The following is a 22931-nucleotide window of genomic DNA, read 5'->3' as shown; positions in this document are numbered from 1 at the left end:
AAAACTCGGGGTGGGATCTTTCCCCGCAGACGACGCCCGTCCGCCCGCTCGCAGCGGGTGAGGCCGGACTACGAGTCCCGGCACGCACAGCCGCACGGCCTTGTGGGACTTGTAGTCCGCACGGCGCGCCAGCGAGTGTGCGGCGCAAAGCCCCGAACTACGACTCCCGGCGGCCAGCCCCGGAGACGCGGCCCGCGGAGAGGCCTCAGAGTTCCATGGCGGCGCCCCCAGCCTCTGCTGACGCGCCCCGCTTGCCTCCGCCGCCCGCTGCGGCGGGAGACGGGCCCGACCGGCCGGCGGAGAGGAGCGAGGCCTCCTGCGAGGACCGGTAGGCGCGCCCCGCCGAGCACGGGCTGGGGGCCGCGCACGCCCTCTCGCGTCCGCCGTGTGAGCCGGAGCCCGCGGTGCGGTGGGGCGTCGGCCTGAGGGCAGGGCGACCTCGACGGGCTGGGTCTGGACACGCGGGGGGGGGGGGGGGGGGCGGCCGCGGTGGGAGGTTCCTCCGGGCCTGGCGGGGCCGGCGGCGCTGAGCCCGGAGGTGAGACCGTGTCCGCCCCGCCGCTCCTCGATGGCCGGCGGCACCGGGTTCATGGGCAGGGCCTGCCGGGCGCCCAGTCTGAGGTTCTGTGGATAAAGCGGATTCTGCACGTAGCTGGCGTGGACTTTGTTGTCTGTCCCGAGGGGACGGCGAGGACCCCTGGGCTGGAGCATCTGAGGTGGTCAGTGTGTTCTGGAATCCGCCGGAACTCAGGCTCTGCTCCACCTAAGAGGCCAGGGTTCGTGAGTCTGGGGTGGATCGTGGCTGCTGCCTTCCGCCTGCCCCACCTGTTGGCCGTGCCGCCAGGCTCTGGGGAGGCTTTGCAAGAGTTGAAGTTGGAAGGGTAGAGCGGGGGCAGGGCCATTTTGTGACCCTGACTGGGGAGATGGAAGAGGCCAAGAGGAAATGGGCTCCTACTGAACTCCTGGGGCCAGGCCCACCAGGGGGCGGTGGCTGAACCGCGATCCGGAGCAGCCCCCTGCACTTCCGGGTCTAAACTGTCGCTTCAGGAAGGCTCTGCGAGGGCCGCAGGTTGTGGGGGTCCAAGGAAACCACGGTTCCAGCCCGGGCATCTCATCTCGGGACTTGGGTGATCTCTCCAAGGCAGAAATGCTGTGTGCCTGGATTCCTCCAGAATGGTCTGGGTGCCAGGGCAACCTCTTTCTTGGAGGGAGGAGAGGGGCGGGGGGGGGGGGGGGGGGGAGGGGGTAAGGGATGAGGCGAGGCTGCCCTGCGATGACAGCTCTCCTTCAGGAGCCGCCAGATCGCAGGAGGCTGCCCAGGCCCTGAGGAGCATTGTGTGTCCTTCCCATCTCACACCTTCCCAGCAAAAAGTGACTATATGCCTGGCACAGGACTTGAGTCTGTGACACCTGCTTGTTCCAAAGAATCTTTGAGGTAGCCCAAGATCAGAGAGGATAAAGCTAGGTAAGCCCTTGAGAAAAGCACTCCCTGAGAACACAGATAGGTGGCAGCTGCAGTCAGGGCCCCATCCTGCGTGCAGAATCATGTAGCGGGCTTGGGTGCCCCCCCCCCTCCATGATGTCCAGGGAAGCGTAGGTCGTAGGAAGAGAGCCAGGACCTGGGAGCCGTAAGTGGAGACTCCAGCACGCTTTCTCCAGAGGCCCATGGGGTCTACCCTGGAACTGCCTCTGGACTTCACGGTTGTCCCTTGATGCTGGCTGGTGTCCTGAGGGCTGTTCCTCTGTGCTGCCCCCACAGTCCCTGCACACCCCCCAAAGGCCCCGGAGCTGGGTCTGGTTGGCATTTTAGGTGTATGTGCCAGTGCCCCTGAGCTAAGGCTCTCCCTGACCACCCTTCCAGCTTCTTCCACGTCATTGCGGACACATTGGTATGGCTTGTCCACTTTGCCCTTGTGTTTTGTCTGCTTGCCCCTCTAGAGGGTTAGCTCCATGAGGGCAGAGACTCCAACTCCCTTAGCACTGGACATGCTGGTGGGTAAATGAGAGTGGTGGTGGTAACAGTGAACCCCTGGGGCTGTCTCCTGGTGCGGTCCGGGTGGAGGTGGGTTTGCAGCTATGGGGATGGAGGGAGGCTGGCTGGACCCGCCCAGAGCAGCAGGAACAAGGGACTTCTGCAGGGAGGTTTCCAGGGTGATGGGGTAGGGGCTGTGCAAGTCTCTGGAGCCTGTTTTTGGCTCCTTTAAGGCTGCAGCCCCCCAGTGTTCTACCTGCCCTGAGAGTAATCCCCTGACACCTCTGTCTCTGAGCAGTCTGGGGTCCACTGGGGCCTGGCTCCTCCCTCCTCCATCCAGCCTCATTTGACTCATCCGGCAAACTTCCTAAACCTGGACAGGGTGTCAGGCACCAGTGAAGGCCCTGGGGCTGCATGCCCCAACTCTGCAGCCCTGTCCAGGACAGCTCCAGCCTCCCAAGTGTGGGCCAGCCCCTGCCTGCTTGTCCAGGCCAGGGAGCAGGAGGGGGAAGCTCTTGTGGGCAAAGTTGGACAGTTCAGTTCTGCCTCCAAGTGCCTCTGGACAGGGAGACAGACACACCCTTGTTACCTGGGCGGCCAGGAGCGGCCCCATTCAGGTGTGTGAGCCCCATCTGGAATCTTCTCTTCCCTGAGCCTCCGTGTTGTTAGAAGCCAGGAGGAAAGCTGGAAAGGAGGCTGAGGACCTAGGGATGCAGACCGGTTCACACACTGCAGTGAAGATCTTTTGGCTGGCCCACCCTTGCTGAGGCTGGGGCTGAACCCATTCTTTCTCCTGCTGCCAGGCTAGAGAATGACTGTTTCCCCAGGCTGAACACGCAGCACTGGGTGGCCTTGGGGGATGAACTGGAGCCTACCCCTGGAGGGGGTGGGGCAGGTGGATAGAGTTTCAGGTTTGTTTATGCCTCTAGAAGGCACCTTGGGGCCAAGAGTGTGACGCTCAGCGCAGCATTGACATTCAGCAAGACTTGGCCAGGAGAGACCTCAGATTTCCCTGTTCTGTAGGGGTGTAGGAGAGGATTGGTTTTACAGTCCCAAGCAGGCCTGGGGTCTGGAGTTTTTTCCATGGTGTTCTAGGAGGGGTGCACTGTGGTCCTCAGCAAGCACTGGGCCAGCAGTGCACCAGCCGGTGCACAGGCCAGGGCAGGCCTGAGGTCTGCCAGGGCCACAGGACACTGTTCTTTTCAGCAGGGTCAGTGCTATTAATATCGGGAAAGTGCACAGCCCCCAGCCGGGTGATCCTCTTAATGCCCGTGGCCTCAGCCTCTGAGGCCGGCAGTGAGTGCTGTTCCTTCCACACGGGAGGCTCTTCGGATCAACCCCAGCTCCTCACCTGCAGCACTTCCTGCCCACACATGGAGGGACAGTTCAGGTGTCTCCTGAGCTGTCCGAGGGGGCCACTGTGGGTCTAAGTGGCCCTGTGGAGATGCTCCTGCAGACACCTGGGATCACCCTGCTGTCCACTGTCCCCTGTGTCCCAGCTATGAGCAGCCCCCCAGCTTACCCTGGCATCAGGATCTCGGGATGCTGGGCCCTCGGAGCAGAAGGCAGGTGAGTGGCAGGCCTGTTGTCCCCCGCGGCTGTAGTGAGGCAACTGCCTTTGCAGTGTCTTGGCCGCTGGCAGCCCCATGTAGCGTGTGTCCGATCGAGGTAGGGAAACAGGCCGGGTAGGTGCTCGTGAGGGGACAGGCAGGGCTGGCCGCCAGCAGGGTCTGGTTTTGCTTGGGGCTGCCTGTTACAGGTGAGTCTCTGTTGTGGCTCATAATCCTTTGGTTTGAGATTAGCTTTTGTCACTGTAGCCAGAAGCACCCCGACCATCTGTTGACTGAGAAATGAGATCTTTTGTGCGATGTTCCCATTTCCAAGGTCGTGTCGCTGAGAAAATGGGTTGCGGCTTGCTCTGAGGTCACAGCGCGGCTTTGTCCCTGATTCCCAGAGAGAGACGGGGCTTTGGAGAAGGCAGTGCAGCTGGAGTTGGCTGCAGACCCAGCCTGATGCCTTTCCGGCCCATCACACGCCCGAGATGGGGCGGCGCCCTAGGCGGGGCGGGTTTCTGGCAAAGCTCTCTCTGCCCTACTTTCAGCTCTTCCTGGCGCACGGGTACTCTTCCCTGGAATGGTCCCAGGCTGTTGGCAGCATGAGCCTCAGAAGTTGTCAGTGGTGGTGGCCGTCATTACCTCAGTAGTACAGTGAACACTCACAAATAGGGACTCTGAGTTTCCTGCTGGAGAGGCCAGGCCACCGCGCTGGGGTGAGAAGCAGGGGACGGGAGCGATGCCAGCCCCAGGCCTACGCTGCCCCGAGGCGGTCCTGCGTGGGCATGCTCAGCACGAGCGCACAAGAGTGCGTTCTTTGAGATGGGGAGGACTTCCTCCATTGCAAGTCAGGTTTTCCACATTGGAGTGTGCTCGCAGAAGGCACGGGGCTGGACTTTGTTCTCTGCCCACCGTCACCCCCAGGGCCACCGCAGGGCTGGCTCCACTCTCCCGAATGGGCCATCTGTCATCTCCAGAGCGAGCGGCGGGCCGCCTGCTTGGGAGGGCAACACATTGGTGAGCCGTGGGGGCTGTGTGCTCAGTGTGGTTAGACGAATACATCCGGGGTTAGATCACACAGCACTGCCCTCTGCCCAGGTCCTGGAGATACTGCTGCTTGGTGCATGCTTTCCCCACCCCCTCACCGTGTCCCTCTCTGGTTTGACTGAATGGGCGTGTGGACGGCACTGCTGGGGTGGCTCCGTGCTGGGCAGAATCCCCCACATGCTTGCTGTTGGGTGACAGTGCCTAGGGCTGTCCTCGCTCCAGATTGCTGTCTCCAGAGCCACAGAGGTGACACTGAGCACACAGACAGGCTAATCACCTCCAGCGGTGGCTCCTTGTGCTGTCCTGGCAAGGAGCAGCGGCAGTCCTGTGCTGTCTGTCCCCCAGGATGCGGCCACGTGTCTCCTGTCATGTGGTGGGTGGTTTCTTGCTGCTGAAGTTGTCCTCTCAACACACCAGTAGGCTCCCGAGCACTACCTGTCACGCCTTTGGCTTCAGCTAATTCCTCCCACCCCCAACACATGTGCACCCCACCTTCCCGGCTCTTGCAGGCTGTTCCAGAGGCAGGAAGGCACTGTCACGGGCCTGGGTGAGCTGGCAGCACCCTTGCCGGGGCATGGGTCTGCGGCCCGGTTCCAGGCACCCCGTGGCCCGGCACTGCTGGTTGTAGGGGTGGCAGCAGACTTCACAGACCGTAGCCCTCTCTGTGCGCCCCATTTTGTTCACGCACCCTTAAATGAAGGTGTGTGCAGGCGGGCGGTTTTATGTAAATATATAAATGAGTTCGTGTCTCATGGCACTGGACTTTCTCACCTAGCCATACTTCCACGACGCCTTCCCTGTCTCTGTTCATCCCCGGCTCTCCTGCTAGTACTGTGAGCAGCACTCATCACCAGGGTCCTGGACCAGGGGTGGACAGGCAGTGCTGCAGAAAGTGTTCCGCAGGGACCAACTTGCCCAGCACGTCACATGGTTCCCTGCCCTGTCTTCCCACCCGCTGGGGGCTCTGCCCAGATTGTCAGTAGTTGTGCTGGGCCATGACCTGCCTTGAAGCCTCGGGAGCAGGTCAGCAAGGTGATGCTTTGGCCAGCCCAGTCTCTCTCTTATGTGGTGGCCAGAAATGCCTTCTCCCTGGGCTTGTCCTGGCCTTGCAGCCATCTTTACACCAGGCTTTTGTGTCCAAGCCTCTCAGCACAGACTCTGAGCAGGCATCAGGCAGACACTGCCTCCCAGCTGGGCCACTCAGCCAAATTGAATGTCCCTGGAGCTGCCGCTCTTGGGATTTGAGGCCTTGGGCCAGCAGTCACACCGTACCCCTTCTGAAATGACAGAGACATCAGCATGTCCCTTTGGCACTAGGGGTACAGCATGGGCAGGACAGAACACAGATGCCGTCCGTGCCTTCCCTGGATTGAGTTTTCCAGCTCGTAGCCCCTGGGGGCCGCTGCCTTCTGCCCGGAGTTTGCAGCGTGCTGGAGGGCAAGAAGCAAGGGCTTCCCTGTAGGCCTCCCAGTGCAGGGCCTTCCTCCTGCACCCACCCACTCTGCCGCCCTGCCCAGCTTTCCCGTCAGCAGCTTCCTTCTCCGGAGCCCCTCTCCCTGTGTACCCTACAGGGTGGCAGAGATCAGATCATATAAAACAAGAGGACTGCCCAGAGAGTGTCCTGGGAGGAAACATAGTCCTTCACGGGGTCTTGACTGCCATTGGTGTGCCCCTCTCATCTCCTGAAAGGACAGGGGCCCTATGGAGCCAGCCGGTGCCCAGCCTACGAGGAAAGAGGAGCCAGGCCCAAGGTGGCGGTCCTCATTGCCCTGTGTTTGCTGTCCCTCTGAACTTGTGTGGGCAGTGGCGGTCCGAGGCCCAGAGCCCTGTGGATGGGCTGCGGGTGGTTTTTTGTGTATGCCCCAATTGAGTCTGCCCCCTCGCGCCGTGCCCGTGTGCCTGCACGGGGGGCTGCGCCCCACGGCGGCCACGCCAGGCCCGACACAGGACGGCAGAGGCGAGCGTGTACTCCTTCTCTGCAGCAGCAATGCGGAGTCCTTGGACAGGCTCCTCCCAGCTGTGGGCACCAGGCGCTCGCCCCGGAAGCGCACCACCAGCCAGTGCAAGTCTGAGCCGCCCCTGCTGCGCACCAGCAAGCGCACCATCTACACAGCCGGGCGGCCGCCCTGGTACAACGAGCATGGCACGCAGTCCAAGGAGGCCTTCGCCATCGGTGAGCAAGGCCCGCGGCGGGAGGGGGAGGTCAGGCAGGACCTGTCATCGAGCACCTGAGCAGCAGCTCCACCGATGTCAGCAGCCTCGTGCCCCTCAGTTGTGTCAGGGAACCCATCTGGGAGGATGGCTGGGCGGCCCTTGCTCAGGGTCACTCTGCCCCTTCCCGCAGGCCTGGGAGGTGGCAGCGCCTCCGGGAAGACAACTGTGGCCAGGATGATCATCGAGGCCCTGGACGTGCCCTGGGTGGTCTTGCTGTCCATGGACTCCTTCTACAAGGTGAGGAGCACTCCCGCACATGCAGGCCATGTCCTCAGAGGGGCCTGGAGCCCCCGCCCCGGCCCCGGCCCCGGGCATGGCGGGAAGGGGTGCACAGAGCCCCTGCCTCCTCCCCCTACAGGTGCTCACCACGCAGCAGCAGGAGCAGGCTGCCCGCAACAACTTCAACTTTGACCATCCAGACGCCTTTGACTTTGACCTCATTGTGTCCACCCTCAAGAAGCTGAAGCAGGGCAAGAGTGTCAAGGTTCCCGTGTACGACTTCACCACCCACAGCCGGAAGAAAGACTGGGTAGGCCCGCTGGGCTCGGCCTGTGCCTTTCCTCCTGGGAGCACGGTGGGCACAGAGGGTGAACCACTGCACGATTCCTTTGCAGAAAACGCTCTATGGTGCAAACGTCATCATCTTCGAGGGCATCATGGCCTTTGCTGACAAGACACTGCTGGAGGTGAGAGTGGGGCTCGAGGCTGACGGCCGGGGACGCCCACCCCGGCTCAGCTCTCTGCTCCCCCGTGGTTCTAACCTCAAACCTGCCTCCTCCAAGCAGGCCAAGCCACTGGCTCTGACAGGTGCATGGCCACCTGTCCCGTCCTTGTGGTGCAGTCACTGGGTGTTGGGTGAGGAGTGGCTACTCTGTGGGGAGCCAGTCAGGACGTTGGGTCAAGCAGACCCGCCACTCCCACAGAGAGACTGGAAATGCCCTTGGTGGGGGAGGCAGCCTGAGGAGGGGCTCCCTTCCAGGTGGGGGTGCAAGCCCTGGGCCAGGGCCTCTACTGTGTTTTCTTTCTCTTCTGATCCTTACTCACCCTCTTCATGTCTGTGTTTCCTTTGCTGTTCTTTGGGGCTCATGCAGGCACTGAGGTCAGAGTGACCTTGGGGTGGTGGGTGTAGGTTTGCGTGTGTGCACGTGCACGTGGAGGCGGGCCCTTGTGTCTGTGCCGTCTGCGTGGTGCACCCCTGACCCCTGGCAGGCGTGCACAGCCGCATCCATCCCGCCAGGCCATGCTGTGCGGGGCTCCCTCTCCTGCCCCTGCTGAGGCCCATCGGGGGAGGCCTGTGCTCACAGCCAGCTGTGCTGTGCTCCTGGTTCCTTGTAGTTCTGAGGCCAGCGAGTTTGGGCTGAGGCGCAGGGAACTCCGCTGCCCACCGTACAGCAGTGCCCAGCCCCACATCCGCCCATTCTAGGCCAGACCTGAACTCACCAAGCCCAAGAACCATGGTGGGGGATGTGTTGGGGAGGGAACAAGTCCCCAGTCCCCTGGTGTGTGCGAGGGCATGTAGATAGCGGACGACCCACGGTCATGGTGCCGGCTCCACCTGCCTCAGGAACCAGTACCCATCCAGTGGCCTTTGGCTGAAGCCCTTGGTGGACAGCGCCCCCGCGCAACGTGTACGTGCCCCCACAGCCACGCACACTGCCAGCCAGAGGTACCAGCCAGACCCTCAGGGTGCCCCAAGGTCGGCGCACAGCCCAGAGATCTTTGCAGGAACTGGTCCCGATGTTGCCCACACTGGCTCTGCCCGTGGCACGCCCCGCTCAGCAGCCGGCTCTCCCCATCCAGCTCCTGGACATGAAGATCTTTGTGGACACAGACTCTGACATCCGCCTTGTGCGACGGCTGCGCCGGGACATCAGCGAGCGAGGCCGAGACATTGAGGGCGTCATCAAGCAGTACAACAAGTTCGTCAAACCTGCCTTCGACCAGTACATCCAGCCCACCATGCGTGTAGCAGACATCGTGGTGCCCTGGGGTGAGCCTGCAGACCCACCCGCCCTGGGGATGTGGGCAGAGGAGGCCTTGGTTGCCCGTGTCACCCTCCTGACTTGTCCTGTCCCGTCCCAGGGAGCGGGAACACAGTGGCCATCGACTTGATCGTGCAGCACATGCACAGCCAGCTGGAGGAGGTGAGTCAGCTGGGCCAGGTTCCCAGCTACCTGCAGCCCGCCCAGCCCCGCTCCCTGCCTCCCTGCAGCCACCATCCACAGCCACCTGCTCTGCAGCCCCCGTGTATTTACTGTCCCCTGCCACGTTCTGGCCCTCCAGTGTCCCAGGCCTGCTCGGTCAGCCTTGCCGCCCACCAGCCCCCGGCCCTTTGTGCTGGCCAGAGGCAGCTGGGTTCCCTGAGGAAGCGTGGAGTGTACAGGTGCCTTCTGGTGCTTCCGGCCTGAGCTGGGCCTTGAGTGGAAGGGTGCACTCCTGTTCTTCCCAAAGCTTCCAGGGACCGTTGGGTGTCAGTGCTGGGTGCTGTGTCCCGAACACTCCAGGAGGGGTGCCCCAACCTGAAGTTACATGCGCTGGGCTGGCTAAGGGCACTGCCCACGGCTCTGGGCAGGCTCCGTAATGGGGTGCTGGAAGCCTGAGGAATGAGGAACAGAGCCCCAGGAGTCCTGGCTCTTACTGCCCAGTCCAGAGGGTGCCCAGGTCACAGGCCGTAACAGCTGGTTCCCTCCCATGGTTGGCAGCTGCCTCGGATGATCCCTTGGTGGGGCTGTGGCAGGTCCGTTCCTGGGTGGGGGTGGCCCGGCTGGCCAGGGTGCACGGTGGCAAGGGGCTGTGCTGTCCGGTGACTGCGAGGTGAGCAGCGCTACCATCACTGACGTGCCACCCCATTCCCTTGTGTCTCCCTGTGTTGCTGCCGCAGCGTGAGCTCAGTGTCAGGTAAGACTTCCTACACCTGTCTGCACAGACGGAGGCATTTCCAACATCCACAGGCAGCTCAGAATTTGGGTTGTCACCTGGGCAGGCGGGAGGGTCCTCTCCTGTCATGCCCACCCTTGGGCAGCCCTGCCCCAGGCACGGAAGGGACAGTGTGGTGGCCCCCACACTGCTTTTGCCTGTCCTTGTTGGCAGATGAGGAAACTAAGGCACAGAGATGTTAAGGAACTCGCCCAAGGTCACACAGAGCCCTGACTCTGCCCTGGTCATACCTCTCTGGAGGCCTCTCCCTAACATGGGGCTGGTTGCATGGGGTCTGACGCCAGAGGGCACAGCTGTGCTGAGCCAGCCCTGTTGGGTGCCCCCCAGGTCAGTGGCTACAGGCCTGCCCCTCAGAAGCTAGAGGGAGGGCCTGGGTTTATACCTCCTTTGCCTGATCTGAGGGTCCGGTCTGGATTCCCACAGATGGTGGTGAGGCCTCAGCCCCCTGGCCCCCTGCCCATCTGGCCCTGGAGAGAGAGAGAGCCAGGAGCTCTGAATGCACCAGGGCCCCAAGGGAGCAGAGGAAGCACCTACCCCACACAGTGCTCAGCATGAATGAATGAATGAATGAATGACCTGCCTTTAGCCCAGGCTTTCTGTGGGATCGGGAAGCACCAGGAGAGCCCCCGGTTCACAACTGGGAGCCCCAGCTGCTGCGTTGGGAATGCCTCCAGGGCCAGTCACTGGCCCCTCCAGTGTCCTGCCCTCGCTTGAATCACTGCTTGGCTCTCCTCCAGACCAGGGCACCTGCAGGGATTGTCCTGTCAGGCCCTCTGGAAGCCTCTGTTGTGAGAATACAGTTCCTGGGGTTTCAGACTTGAGAAAACACCCAAATGCTGCTGCCGGCCAGTTCCCCTTCTCTGGCCAGCCACGGAAGTGGTGGCTGGTGGCCGGTGGCCGCTTGCCTCTGTCAGCCCCAGGAAGTGTTGCTGGTGGGCGGTCGGCGGGGACAGGCAGGCAGGCAGGCAGGCCTCTGGGCGGGGGCCGTGCCTCGCAGAGCAAAGCCTCCAGGGGTCCCCCAGTCGCCCGCCACCTGCCTCTCTCTCTCAGGCCAGCTAGCCGGAGGCTGCAGGGGCTGCCCGCGCTCCCTTGCTAAATGCTCTTTTTCTCTTTGTTCTTTTCCTCTTTGTAAACCCTTGGGTTTCCTGCCCTGTTCCCTCCCCGAACGTACTCTTCACCTGGCGAGCAGAGGAAGCTGCGCTGGGATATGTGAGGACAGAGTGCGCTCTGGTTGTGCTGCTGCTGTGCTGTGCGCTGCTGGGGGAGGGGGGGCTGCTGTCCCCCGCCCCTGCTCCGCCCTCCCCCGGCTCTGCCCCGCCCCCCTCTGCTCTGCTCCGCCCTCCCCCAGCTCTGCTCTCTGCTCCGCTCTCCCCCGCCCCCTCCGCTCTGCTCCGCCCTCCCCAGCTCTGCCCCGCCCCCTGCCCTCTGCTCCGCCCTCCCCCAGCTCTGCCCCGCCCCCTGCCCTCTGCTCCGCCCTCCCCCAGCTCTGCCCCGCCCCCTGCCCTCTGCTCCGCCCTCCCCCAGCTCTGCCCCGCCCCCTGCCCTCTGCTCCGCCCCCTCTGCTCTGCTCCGCCCTCCCCCCCCCCCCTCTGCCCTCTGCCCCGCCCCCTCTGCTCCGTCCTGCCCCACCGCTCTGTTCCCCCTTCCCCCCCTCCTCTCCCCGCTCCAGGCCTGGTGCAGCAGGGGTGGCCCTGAGGCTAGATTTGCTCCTGTCTTCTGAGAGGGTGGTGCATCACTGGAGGGAAGGGTCAGGGTGAAGTTTGGCCCTGAAGCTCAGTTGTTGCCCAGAGAGACATGTTCTGGGGTTGGGGACCAGTCGCCCTTCCTGGGGGCTGAGACTCCTTCTCCCTCCCACTGCCTGGTCCCCTTTCGCTTTCTCCGAGCCAAGGCCCGGAGGGACTGGGCTGGGAGGGGAGGCTGACACCGTAGCCCCTCGCTTTCCCACCTGAAGGTCAGCTTGCTCTGCCTTGGCCTGGCGGGCGTATCTCGGGGGTGGGGCCCTCCCTCCAGGTCGGCCACAGGGAGGCGGCGGCCCCCACTCTGCACGCCCCACTGTCCCCCTCACATCTGCCCCACACACAGTGTCGGAGCGGGAGGATGGGGCGCCAGGAGGAGACACCCCTTCTTGAGTCCCCCAATTGGCTTGTGTTTCCAGGGCCGCACTGGCCTCGGCGCACCAGTGCCACCCTCTGCCTCAGACGCTGAGTGTCCTCGAGAGCACGCCGCAGGTGCGAGGCATGCACACCATCATCAGGTGAGAGCCCTTCTGTAGGACGAGGGTGGGCCCCTGGCGGCCCACCCCTTTGCTTAACGCCACCGGCCCACAGGGACAAGGAGACAGCCGTGACGAATTCATCTTCTACTCCAAGCGGTTGATGCGGCTGCTCATTGAGCATGCGCTCTCCTTCCTGCCCTTCCAGGTACGGGGCGGGGTGGGGGACCGGCGGGGGGGGGGGGGGGGGAGGGGGGGCGGGGGGAGCGGGGATGTGGGGCGGCCCCTCGTGCTCACGAGCGCCCCCCACCCCCTCTGTGCGCAGGACTGCGTCGTGCAGACCCCGCAGGGGCAGGACTACGCGGGCAAGTGCTATGCGGGGAAGCAGGTACCGGCGGGGCCGCAGCCGCGGGGGGCGAGACTGGGGCAGCCGGGGAGGCGAGGCGGGAGGTCCGGCCAGCTCAACGCCCCCCACCCCCGGGCCCCCAGATCACTGGCGTGTCCATCCTGCGGGCCGGTGAGACGATGGAGCCCGCGCTGCGGGCCGTGTGCAAAGACGTGCGCATAGGCACTATCCTCATCCAGACCAACCAGCTCACTGGGGAGCCCGAGGTGCGGGCCGGAAGGAGCCTGGAGGGCAGGGGCCAAGGGGCGCAGGGAGCCTGGAGGGCACGGGGCAGGGGGGGGGGGGGGGGGGGGGAGGCGGTGGTAATCCGGGGCGGGGAGAGTCCGGAGGGCAGCCCTGGCTTTGTGCCGGCTCTGACTCCGGCTCCGACTCCGGCTCCTCGCAGCTCCACTACCTGCGGCTGCCCAAGGACATTAGTGACGACCATGTCATCCTGATGGACTGCACCGTGTCCACGGGCGCTGCAGCCATGATGGCCGTGCGGGTGCTCTTGGTGAGTGGGTTGGAGGGGGCCGCCGGCCGCAGGCTGGCTTGGAATTCACTGGCCCCGTACCGTGCAGGACCACGACGTGCCGGAGGACAAGATCTTCTTGCTGTCGCTGCTCATGGCGGAGATGGGTGTTCACTCGGTGGCGTATGCTTTCCCGCAAGTGAGGATCCTCACCACAGCTGTGGACAAGCGCGTCAATGACCTCTTCCGCATCATCCCTGGCATCGGTGAGGCGGCGCAGGGCCGGTCAGCGGTGCTGGGGGGGGGGGGGGCTGGCGGCTGGAATCCCCGCCACGAGGGCCTGCTTCCTTCCCCAGGGAACTTCGGTGACCGCTACTTCGGGACCGACGCTGTTCCTGACGGCAGTGATGAGGAAGAGTGGCCCTCCACGAGCGAGCCTGAGCGAGCCTGAGCGAGCCTGAGCCCTCCTGCCCTCGCCCCCACCCAGCCTCTTCCCGCCTCGCGTGGCCTTGCTTACAGAGATGTCGTAACTTATTTCAGTTTAAAGAAAGACGTTACCGCTGCAACTCACTCTGTACGTTTTATAAAATAAAGTTCAGGGAAACGAAGCCGTGACTGATGGGTGAGGGGCACCTGAGTGCTGCCCTGCCTGGGACCGAGGTGCAGAGCTACACGGAGAGGAAGAGTCCAGGGGCCTGGCCTTCTCCACAGCACAACAGGCACCCCCGGGTCTCGCGCTGGGCTTTCCCGGCGATCCGGGCTCAGTGCCGGATTTAGGAGGGCACAGCTCCTGGCTCTGCTAGACGGGCCCCTGGGTGGCCGCCTGGACCTGGGGCTCTGGGTCTCAAGAGACAGCCTCCGCAGCCGCCTCCCACCCCCACCATGTGTTTGTAGTATCGGGGAGCGGGGCGGAAATCAGCATGTGGGCGGCGGTAGGAGGGAGTGATGAGTGGATCCCAGCCACTGACAAGAGCCCCAAGTTGCAGCAGAGATGGCGGGGCCTCAGCGGCCGGCCGTGCTGTGTGGGGCCAGAAACCCACCTCCGGCCCTGCCTTCGTTGCCGCCGGGCTCGAGGGTGTGTGGGCTTCTCTCGCTCCCCTCCAGACGGTGGGTCTGTGGCAGGCCGGCCTGGGTGTGGGTGTGTGGGACACAGATGCTTGGGCTGCTGGGGGTGGGCTGCCAGGCACCCCCAGCCTTCCTCCCCCTCTTTCTTCCAGGGCTGGCTCTTGCCGCTTTCCTGCCTTCCTGATCTCCTTGGTTCCCCCCCCTCCCCCCCCCACCAAAGACCATGTCATGGAAAAGCTTGTGGGGGCGTGGACAGGAAGTCACTGGGTGGGGGCCAGGCCAAGGGCAGGCAGATAAAGGCAGGAGGCTGTCCGAGGGGTGGCCAGGCACCAGGGACAGAGCACGGGCATGGGGCCCAGAGGTCAGCAGGAGGGGCTTCTGCCCAAGCTGGTGAGTAGACCCCTCTCCCCATGTTCTGGGGCCCCCGCTCACCCATTCTAACATCCTTGTGCTGTGTGCTGGAACCTGGCCTGGCCCTGCTTAGGAGGTACCCTGGGGCGGTGAGGCTGAGAACGTGCCATTCGGTCACACCGGGTCTTTCCAGAACAGAAATAGGGCAAACCGTTAATGAGGGTCCAGGCAGAGGCTAGGTTATTCCTCGGAGGGCCCCCCAGAGTCCAGCTAGGGGCTGACCAGCTCCCAGAGAATAACTCAAACCCACACACGTACACCCACGTATCAACACCACGCACACACGTCAGCACACAGCAAATCCACAGGCACGTGTGCGTGTGCACAACGCAGCTGGAAGGAAAGGGCCCAGTTGCCCCTGCCCAACTCAGCCAGCCCCTGGGGGAGGACGAGTTCCTCCCGCTTCTTGAGGGTCAGTGGGGGCCTAGGGCAGAATCGGGAGACGGGAAGCCTGAACCAGAGGACCTGCCCCCTCAGGCTGTGGTCCCTTCGTCCAAGGCAACTTGGGGAAGCTAGGCCATGGGCTTGGGGGGGGGGGGGGTGGTTCTTGAGCCCATCTCCTGCTGGGTCCTGTTGGGGGCAGGGAGTAGAAGTAGGTCACCTTGCAAATGGCGCTGGGGGAGGGTCTTCAGGCTGCCAGAGAAAGGAGGGGACAATTCCTCGGCCTTGGGGCCTCTTAGTCCCAGAGATAGGACCAGAATCCAAGGTCCAAGACTTTTCTGGGAACCACAATCAACACAGCTTCTGGGCACATCGGGGGGGTTCCAGTTGGGGCAGAAGGCGTGGGTGAGGCCCTCCAGGGATGGATGAGCCCATCCCCAGGACACTCTCCGGTGGCCCTCATGCCGCCTTTCCAGGCATCTGGGCTCCTCCGGGCCCAGCAGAAGCTGAGGGGTGGGGGTGGGGGGGCAGGTGCCTGGGGGAGAAGTTGAGGAGAGCTGGGAAGACCGGGCTACAGCCGGGAGCCCATCCCACGCTGGTCCAGACGCTCCCATGACATGGTGGGTGTCCTTCACCAGCTGCCCCCGGGTGGTGCCTCCAGGACTGTCCAACCTGCGAATGGTGTCTCCGGGGTCAATCTCAGGTTCGTCAGCCCGTGAGGTGCCACCCCTTTGCCAGCAGCGGCTGCCACAAGGCGAGGAGCGATGCCCCCGGGGCCTGGCCGGAAGGGAAGCTTGGGGAGCCCCAGACCGGCATTAGGCACATCTGGTGGGCACGCTCAGTCGGGCAAGTCAGCCAGGTCGTCAGCAGTGGAGTCTGGGGGCTGCTACGGGCCTGGGGCAAGACTCCACCCCTCACGGGGCCTCAGCTGGCCCCCCCCCCCGCCCCGCCCCCCCACCGAACCGCAAGGTGCCCGGATTCCTGGCCGGGCTCGCTCGGGCTCCGCAGCCCGGAGCCGTGGGTTTGCTCTGAGCAGGACGGGAGGGAGCGGCAGATTCAGAGGCGCGAAGGGGCCCGGCGGGGGTTAGCGGGTGGGTTTTTAGCTGGCCTCGGGTAGAAGGGCAAGAATGGGGTGATTCGCACATGGGGTTCACGAGGACCCACCTCTCTGACCGCCACAGGACGGGGCCAGAGGAGGGGCTGAGCTGGGAGCGGTATCGGCCTCAGCAGCGACACGTCCGGGGTCGGCGCGCCGGTGGGTGTGGGCCTGGCTCCCAGCGCGGGTCCTCAGGCTCATCTCTCTGGTCACCGACCGGCCTCCAGGGGGCCGAGGATTGGCCCGCCGTCACGTGGCGGGGGTGGGGCTAGCGCTGGCCCCGCCCCCTCCGAGCCTCCCGCGCCCCCGCTGCGCCCCCGGGCCCCGGCGCCAGCGGAGCCGCCGAGCGAGCGTGGGGAGCCGGCCCGCGCGGCACCGCGCACCCGGACGGAGAGGGGCTGGGGTGGGGGGGGGGCCGGTGAGCGGAGTCCGCGGAGAAACGGTAGGAGCGGGGGTCCCTCTGCGGCAGGAGAGAGCCCGGCGTCCGGGGCTGCGAGCGGCCGTGCGCTCGCCGGGTGGGGCCGCGCCGGGGACCCCTCCAGACCCGGACGCCCCGGTTCCCCCGTGTCCTGCCCGCGGCCCGTGGCCGCTCGAGCTGCTCTCGCGGAGTCGCTGCCGCGGTCTTCCTGAGCGGGAATGAGTCCCCCCCCCCCCCCCCCCCCCCCCCGCCTGGCCCTCAGCGCCCCGGGTCCCCAGACCCCTGCCCCCGCCGCGGGGGGGCCACGTCCCGCCACTTCCCGGTCGCCCCCTCCCGCTTCTTCCCCGCTTTCAGTGGTGACGGTGACCGGCGCAGTCCACGGGCTTCCGGATGGGTGCCCAGCCATGTCCCGCTGGCCGTGCGTGCACCTACTCCCGGCAGCCCGGCTTTGTCAGCAGCGAAAAACCGAAAAGCCACGTCCTCAGCTAGCAAGGCCGTCGACCACTTGTGGTTAGTTCTAGGATGCAGGCCATACAGCAGCTGAAGCAAACAAAGCAAACCTACGTGGAGCCACGATGGAGTTTTCAAAACACCTGCACTGAAGGAAGACGCATGCTGAGTACAGCATGCTACAGTTGAGGCAAAATTTTAGAGGTCGATAAAATCATGAATGAAATAGGCTTTATGGCTGCTGACATCAGTGGGCAGGGTTAGAACCACAGGCAGAAATAGACTGAAATTCTGGTGGCCACGGCTGGAAGGGGGACGCGGGGCTGGGGAGGGAGGTACAGGGCTTCACCGTCAGCTTTCCTTTCATGGAAAATCTAAATCAAACGGCTTCAAATTTATGTCCAGAAGGAGGGTTTGTTTCAAGGTGTTTGTTAAATTACTTTTAGCATTTCTATGCTGCTTAATTTTTTTCCTAGTATTTCTGCCTTGCTCTAAAACCAAGGGAACAGACGACCCAGTACCCTGACCCAAGGGGGGGGGGGTCCCAGGTGTGAGGGACAGTCACTGGAAGGGTATGGAAGGGGACACTTGTGGCCGGGACTGGGTGGTCACACCCATGGGCCTCCTGGCTCAGGGTGGCCTCTCCCACCTAAAGCCAAGGCCCCTGGGCCACCCGCCCCACTGTGTGGGCCAGACACGAACCCCCCAGGGACACACGTGCCCTGAGGCAGAGACCTCAATCTCCGAGATGAGGAAAGAGAGGCACAGTAGTAGTTGGAGTGGGGCCGGAAACCCCATGCTGCGACCTGCACACAGTCCAGGGGTGCCTGACGGGGCCCAGGCCACACGCTGTTCTTGTCTGTCTGCCACCAAGGCGGTGTGGTGTGTATGGGGGTGAAACTCTGAACCCCGTGGAGCCATGACGGCCGGAGGACCAGATGGGGGTTGGGGTGGAGGGTGGCCTTGCTGAGGAGACACCAGGATGCAGTGCCGGGTCACCACTGGCTCAGACACGACCCAGGAGGGAGGCACAGCAGCATCCAGGCACGAGGACCCGAGTGCACTCCACGTTGATGCCCTGGGTGGACGGGCACTGGGGTGACCTGGTCGGAACCGGGGGGGGGGGGACACAGCACAGGCCCAGGGGACAGCGGGGGGTGGCCAGCCTGCCCCAGGTGCCCCCAGAGTCACCCTTTGCCTACCTTGTGCTACCCGCTGAGGGTTCGGGCCCAGGCCCGGCGTGCTGTTCCGGACTCCTGCAGCCCACCCCGTCCTGCCAGGCCGTTCTGTGATCTGCCGTCTGCGTGGGGGACAGGGGCGGTTCCAGGCTGAGGCGGTAGGAGTTGCCAAGTCAGCCAGGTGGGAGTGAGGGGACAGTGGAAGCACGGGCTCTCGGCCAGCGGCTTGCTGGAACATGTCCCAGGAGGGCCGCAGAAGCCACAGTCCAAGCCGCCCTGGGCTTACGGGACCCTCTCTTCACCCTATTTGTGGTATTTAGAAAATGGAGGTGAAAAACAGAACCAAGGAGGGGCTTCTGTCCACACGTGGGCCAGGCGGGTGGGAGTGAGGTCCCTGCCCCCCGGTGCAAGACCCCCCCAAAAGAGGATGCCGCAGGGATCCTTAAATAAAACACACGCCTGCTTTGCGGTGAAAACATTTATTTTACAACAGTTATCTTTATTTTAAGGTCAACATTCAGACATACGAAATGGAGATCATCACGGGACCCATCCTAACCCTCCAGCCTGGCCCTCAAGGGTGCACATGGGAGCCGGGGTCAGGGGCACCTGCCCACCTCTGTGGGTTCCAGCAACAGGACAAACCGGCGCATGGATGGCTGTTTCCATGCATTTGTATTTAGTATTTAAAAACAATGTATATATACACACACGTGTCTATTCCAGAGTGAACTGCCTTCCCTCTCTTAGCTTGAAACACTGTCCCATTTCCTAGGGAAACAAAATCTGCGAAAGGTACTGCCTGTGGACCCTGAGCCCAGCCCCTTCCTGGAGGGTGGCCCCGTGTGGCCCCTGCTCCTTCCCAGTGGACCCCTCCCAAAGCAGACCTGTGGGCAGGAGACAGCATCCCCTCTAGAATGCATTTGTCACGGGCTGTATCCTATGCTTAGAAAACTGGTTTTAATGTTTTGAGGGAGGGAAGATTTCCAGCCACCTGGAGGTCCCAAAGGGTCACTCACTGGAGTGTCCGGTGAGCACGAAGGGTGGGCCCCCAGAGATGGGGGTGGCACCGGGGGACGGTCCACCACGGTAGCCCTGGCACCCTACCTGGCCATTCACACAAACCCTAGGGACACAAGTGGGTCGGTGTTCACTTCTGCGCACCCGGCGAAGGAGCCTACCTGCCTCCAAGACCCTGCTCTTGACCCAACTCACCAGGAAACCCAAGGCCGTTTTGGGGCCAGCTTTTATTGTACTTGTTGCCGCTGGACAGCAGCAGTCACGCCTGCCGCGGGATATATACATATTCACATATGTACACACACACACACACACGCCCACCCACTGCCCACACCTACAGCACAGACAACGCCAGCCGTGCTCGTAAGGACAGTAAAAACGTAGCTTTCGCCAATTCCACAGGAGGGTTCACAACCAAAGTAACAAAAACAAACAGGGCGGTCCTGTGTCACACGGGCTCACAGATCAGCGTGTTGAGAAAGGAATGAGGTCGCTCCTCCCACACCCTCACGTCTGTCCCTCTGGTGGGATCTGCCGAGAGCCGGGGGAGGCTGGGCAGGGCCCCACCCCCCCGGTGGGAGCCCGCGTGCAGGCGCCCACCCCACCTGCTGGTGGTGTCACCCCAGCGTCTCCCAGATGGCCAGCGGGCACTCCTCCAGCAGGAGCTCACCCGACGGCCCCCCTGCCGTCAGAACTCGTGGGAACAGGCCTTTCCTGGAGCAGGAGCCTCGTGGCCACGCCTGGTGGTCAAGGGTGTGGAAACGCCACCTGCTCTAACCCCAGCACACTCTGGCTTCTCCAGTGGGTCCCCATGGGTGCCAAACCACGCCGACTGACCAGGGAACTAGGAAAGCTCACACGCCGAGCGGTCCTATCTAAAGCAGTTTGAAAAGAGAACAAAGCCAAAGGAAGACAAGAGAAAGGAAAGAAGACCACATCACGGGGCAGGAACAGAACACAAACACCAGCAGCCACCATCAGACGCCCCGCGAGTCTCCTGCGTGTTTCCTGCCATCCTGAAGCGGTCGCTGCTGCCAGGCCCCTGAGGGCATCTGGGCAAGCCCTGCGCTTTGTGGAACAGGATGGACGGGCTCCAGCCCGCACTGGCCCGGCGCTCTCTGGCCACACATGGCCTTGGCTCGAGGGGGGTGGGTGTGTGGGGGAGGGAAGCAGGGGAGGTAAGTGGAGGGGGGAAGCGGGCGGTGGGGGGGGAGGGGACGGCACAGGGGTTGTAGGGAGGGGAGGGGGAGGGGGAGGGGAGAGGGGGACGGGGGCCCCCCCCCCCACGGGAAGGGAAGCGGGGGTGGGGTGGGGGTGTCCTAGAGCCAGGAGCTCTCACAGCTGCGCAGCAGGCAGACAGTCGCCCCCATGTGGCCAGTGAACAGGGTGCCCCTCCAGACTCACCAAGTGCACAGCAGGGAAATACACAGAACACTCCAGAAAAAGGGAACACGCCCAGGGCTGACAGTGAGCACAGCCGGGGGGCTCTCATTCAGAATCGCCAAGTCAGGGCCAGGCAGGGAGAATCCCAGGCCCCTGGGCAATCGTCACCGTCCTCACTGCCACGATTCACTTCAACTACACACATTCTTCAAAGGACTGGTCGGACAAACTTCCTGCCCGGCCCCTCTTGCAACACCCACCCGCCCCCCCCCCCCCCCCGGCCCCCAGGACAGCGTCCCGTCCTGTGGCTGGAGGACACTTGGCGAGGGGCTCCCCAGACGCATGCAGTGGCCCCGGGGTTTTTTGAGCACAGAGGTGCATGGTCCCCTGCAGGTCCCAGCAGCAGAGGGGGAGGCTTTCTACCTTAAGTCCAGGCTTTGAAGTTAGTTCTTGGCCATTCTGGGGGAAAAACAGCTCCCAAAGGTATTTCCAGAACGTCACAAAGGCCGACCACAGTCTGCCTCTCAGGCTCCATCTCGCTGCCGCGTTGGGACTGGCAGAGAACAGCTCTGTGGTCTTACCTCCTCCCTGGTCCCAGAGCCGGCAATGGAGGTCAGATTTTAGCGAATTATTTCTAATTTAAAATCACAGTGCATACTTTCTCTCTCATTGGACGTCTTCACAATCATTTTAATGGACAAAAAACAACAAAATGGGATCAAACACCTGCCCAGGGGCCTGGTACTGGCTCCGCCCTCACACGGCTGCTCTCCGCTTTCTGTCCTCACACTGCTATCCCTCCAGCCACTTCCTGGCCAACAGCAAGAACCTGCTCTCCTCGAGGCCCTGGGTGGCAGACAAGCGAGGGCCCCGCGGGCGGGCGGGCGGGCGGGCGGAGGCGGCAGGCGGCAGGCGCGCGACCCGGGACGTCTGAGCCGGCTGAGCCGGCGGCCTCCTCGTCCTCCACTGCAGATCCAGGACGCATGCCGCAGCAGCCAAGCCCACGTGGGCCCCGCGGGTCTCCACCGGCCAGTGCAGGCCCAGCAGGGAGCCACGGCACCTCTGGTGCTGCTGGGGGCGTGGGGCAACTTTCAACTCTGGGCCGGCACGGGCACATCATAACCCACGTCTCCTCAGTCCCCGCGGCAGGGGCGTCACCCACAAGTTCTGGAGCACAGACAAGACTGACTTCCAGCTCCACAAAAGGTGCTGCTCAACACAGCGGTGAGAGGAGGATCCCACAGTCCGGCTGCTGGCTCACCAGCCAAGGGCACCAGGTGCACCTTCGGTCCAGGCGCTGCCTCCTCTGGGAACCTGATGTCTCTAGCGCCGCCTGAACCATCCACGGCGGCCGGAGGGATCGGGCGAAGGAAGGAGGGTAGGAGCTCTGGGAAGCGCAGAGAAGAGGGCTGCGCTCACCACTGTGCTTCCCAGAGCCGCTCGGCCCTGCTCCGCCAGCAACCTGGGCCTGGACGGTCAGCCCCTCTGACGACAAACTGGCTCGCCACCACCACCTGTGGTTCTTCCAGGTCCAGAAAGCCCACCGGGAGGCCCGGACAGGCCTGAAGGAATGTGGAGGGTGACCCGAGGGGAGGGCAGGTGGCTGGAATGTGGCCGGGGCACAAGAGTGGGAGTGCGGAAGAACCACGTCCCACAGCCTGGCCAGGGACCGCGTGCCACGGGGTCCCGGGCCGCATCCGGGCAGAAAATGCGATCTGAGGGTCAGCAGAGCCTGCGACACGTTCCACGACAAACTCACCCAAAGGAAAACCCAGCCACGAGGCCAAGCCACCAAGGCAAACGGCCCCGCACAAACCCACGGCTCGAAAAGGCCACCAGCGCTGGGCGGAGGGAGGACGTGCCCAGCTCCTCCCAGGCAACGAACGCGTCCAGGGGCTCTGGCTGTGACCACACGGCTGGCGAGCACAGGACAGGGACTGGACCTCACAGCTGCCGCCGGCCAGAACCCGCCTCTGGCCGCCACCAACACAGGGGAAGGAGCCACCCTTCCGGCCCCAGCCTGCCCGGCTGGGAGACCCTACGCAGTAGCCCCCGCCGGTGCGGCCACTCGTGAGCCCCGGGACTGCTTCGGCGTCTGGTTCACGCGGCCACACCGCGGCGCGCCCACAACACAGACACACACGGAACGTGGCCCCAGACATGCTATTAAAAAAGGAGAGAACAGAAGAGGACCGTAGCTACACTGCTTTAAATACTGCATGCGACGCACTTCACGTGTTGGGGGGCGACGGGCGGGCGGGCACAGAGGTGGGAAGGGCCCCGGCGGGCTGGCGGCTGCTCCTCCTCCGTGGCCAGGGCAGCCCCCTCCCCATCTCTGCGGCTACAGTTCATGATTCTAAGGGTGAAGTGGCCGGGTGCTGGGCTATCCTCTATCACAGCGGCTCCGGAACTTAGTTGAACCCGTCGGTGTGGTAGCTGGGGTGGGAGTCGGCCGTGAGCTGGGTGGTCTCTGTGGCGGACGCTGGCTGGATGACAATCGGCGCGTCTGCGGCCTCTGAAAAGCAAGCACGCGCGTGTTCATCGTGTGAGGGCGGAGCCTCGCCACCGGGCCTCCCGAGCGCACGTGTGACCCCCAACGACACCGTCCTCGTGACAGAGCTCCGTCGCCTGGCCGCTCCACCAGGGTCGCAGGTCGGAGGGGAGAGGCTACCTGCGCACCTCCGCCCCACGCAACCTTCCTCCGTCGCCTCAGGTCACCGCCAGCCCTCGGTCCCTC

The 22931-nt window shown here is 63.7% G+C and overlaps 2 protein-coding genes and 1 long non-coding RNA gene across 5 annotated transcripts in view; 2 read left to right on the top strand and 1 right to left on the bottom strand.

Annotated features, from left to right (window-relative positions):
• Positions 1–80: 80 nt before the first annotated feature.
• UCKL1 (uridine-cytidine kinase 1 like 1) lies at positions 81–13400 on the top strand. Its single transcript, XM_058686277.1, is given in 16 exon segments — positions 81–328; positions 6555–6745; positions 6917–7023; positions 7145–7315; positions 7401–7472; positions 8587–8776; positions 8869–8930; positions 9668–9684; positions 11879–11977; positions 12051–12061; positions 12064–12143; positions 12261–12323; positions 12425–12547; positions 12727–12834; positions 12902–13058; positions 13149–13400. Coding segments are annotated over 16 exon segments (1659 nt in total). The 5' UTR covers positions 81–215; the 3' UTR covers positions 13244–13400.
• Positions 13401–14093: 693 nt separating this feature from the next.
• On the top strand, positions 14094–18523 carry LOC131486110 (uncharacterized). Its single transcript, XR_009249189.1, has 2 exons — positions 14094–14247; positions 18301–18523. It is a non-coding gene; the product is annotated as an uncharacterized LOC131486110 (long non-coding RNA).
• Positions 18255–22931, bottom strand: part of DNAJC5 (DnaJ heat shock protein family (Hsp40) member C5) — a 40025-nt gene continuing 35348 nt past the window's right edge. For all 3 annotated transcript variants that reach the window (XR_009249188.1, XM_058686291.1, XM_058686292.1), the window contains one exon: positions 18255–22709. Coding sequence is in view for 2 of the 3 variants with exons in the window: in XM_058686291.1 (XP_058542274.1) it covers positions 22606–22709 (104 nt within the window). In the remaining variant the exon portion in view is untranslated. The remainder of the gene's footprint in view (positions 22710–22931) is intronic.

This window comes from Neofelis nebulosa, chromosome 9 (genome assembly GCF_028018385.1).
Source record: "Neofelis nebulosa isolate mNeoNeb1 chromosome 9, mNeoNeb1.pri, whole genome shotgun sequence".
Taxonomy (NCBI): Eukaryota; Metazoa; Chordata; class Mammalia; order Carnivora; family Felidae; genus Neofelis; species Neofelis nebulosa.
The sequence above is the reverse complement of the archived record's forward strand: the minus strand, read 5'-3'. Positions and strand labels throughout refer to the sequence as shown.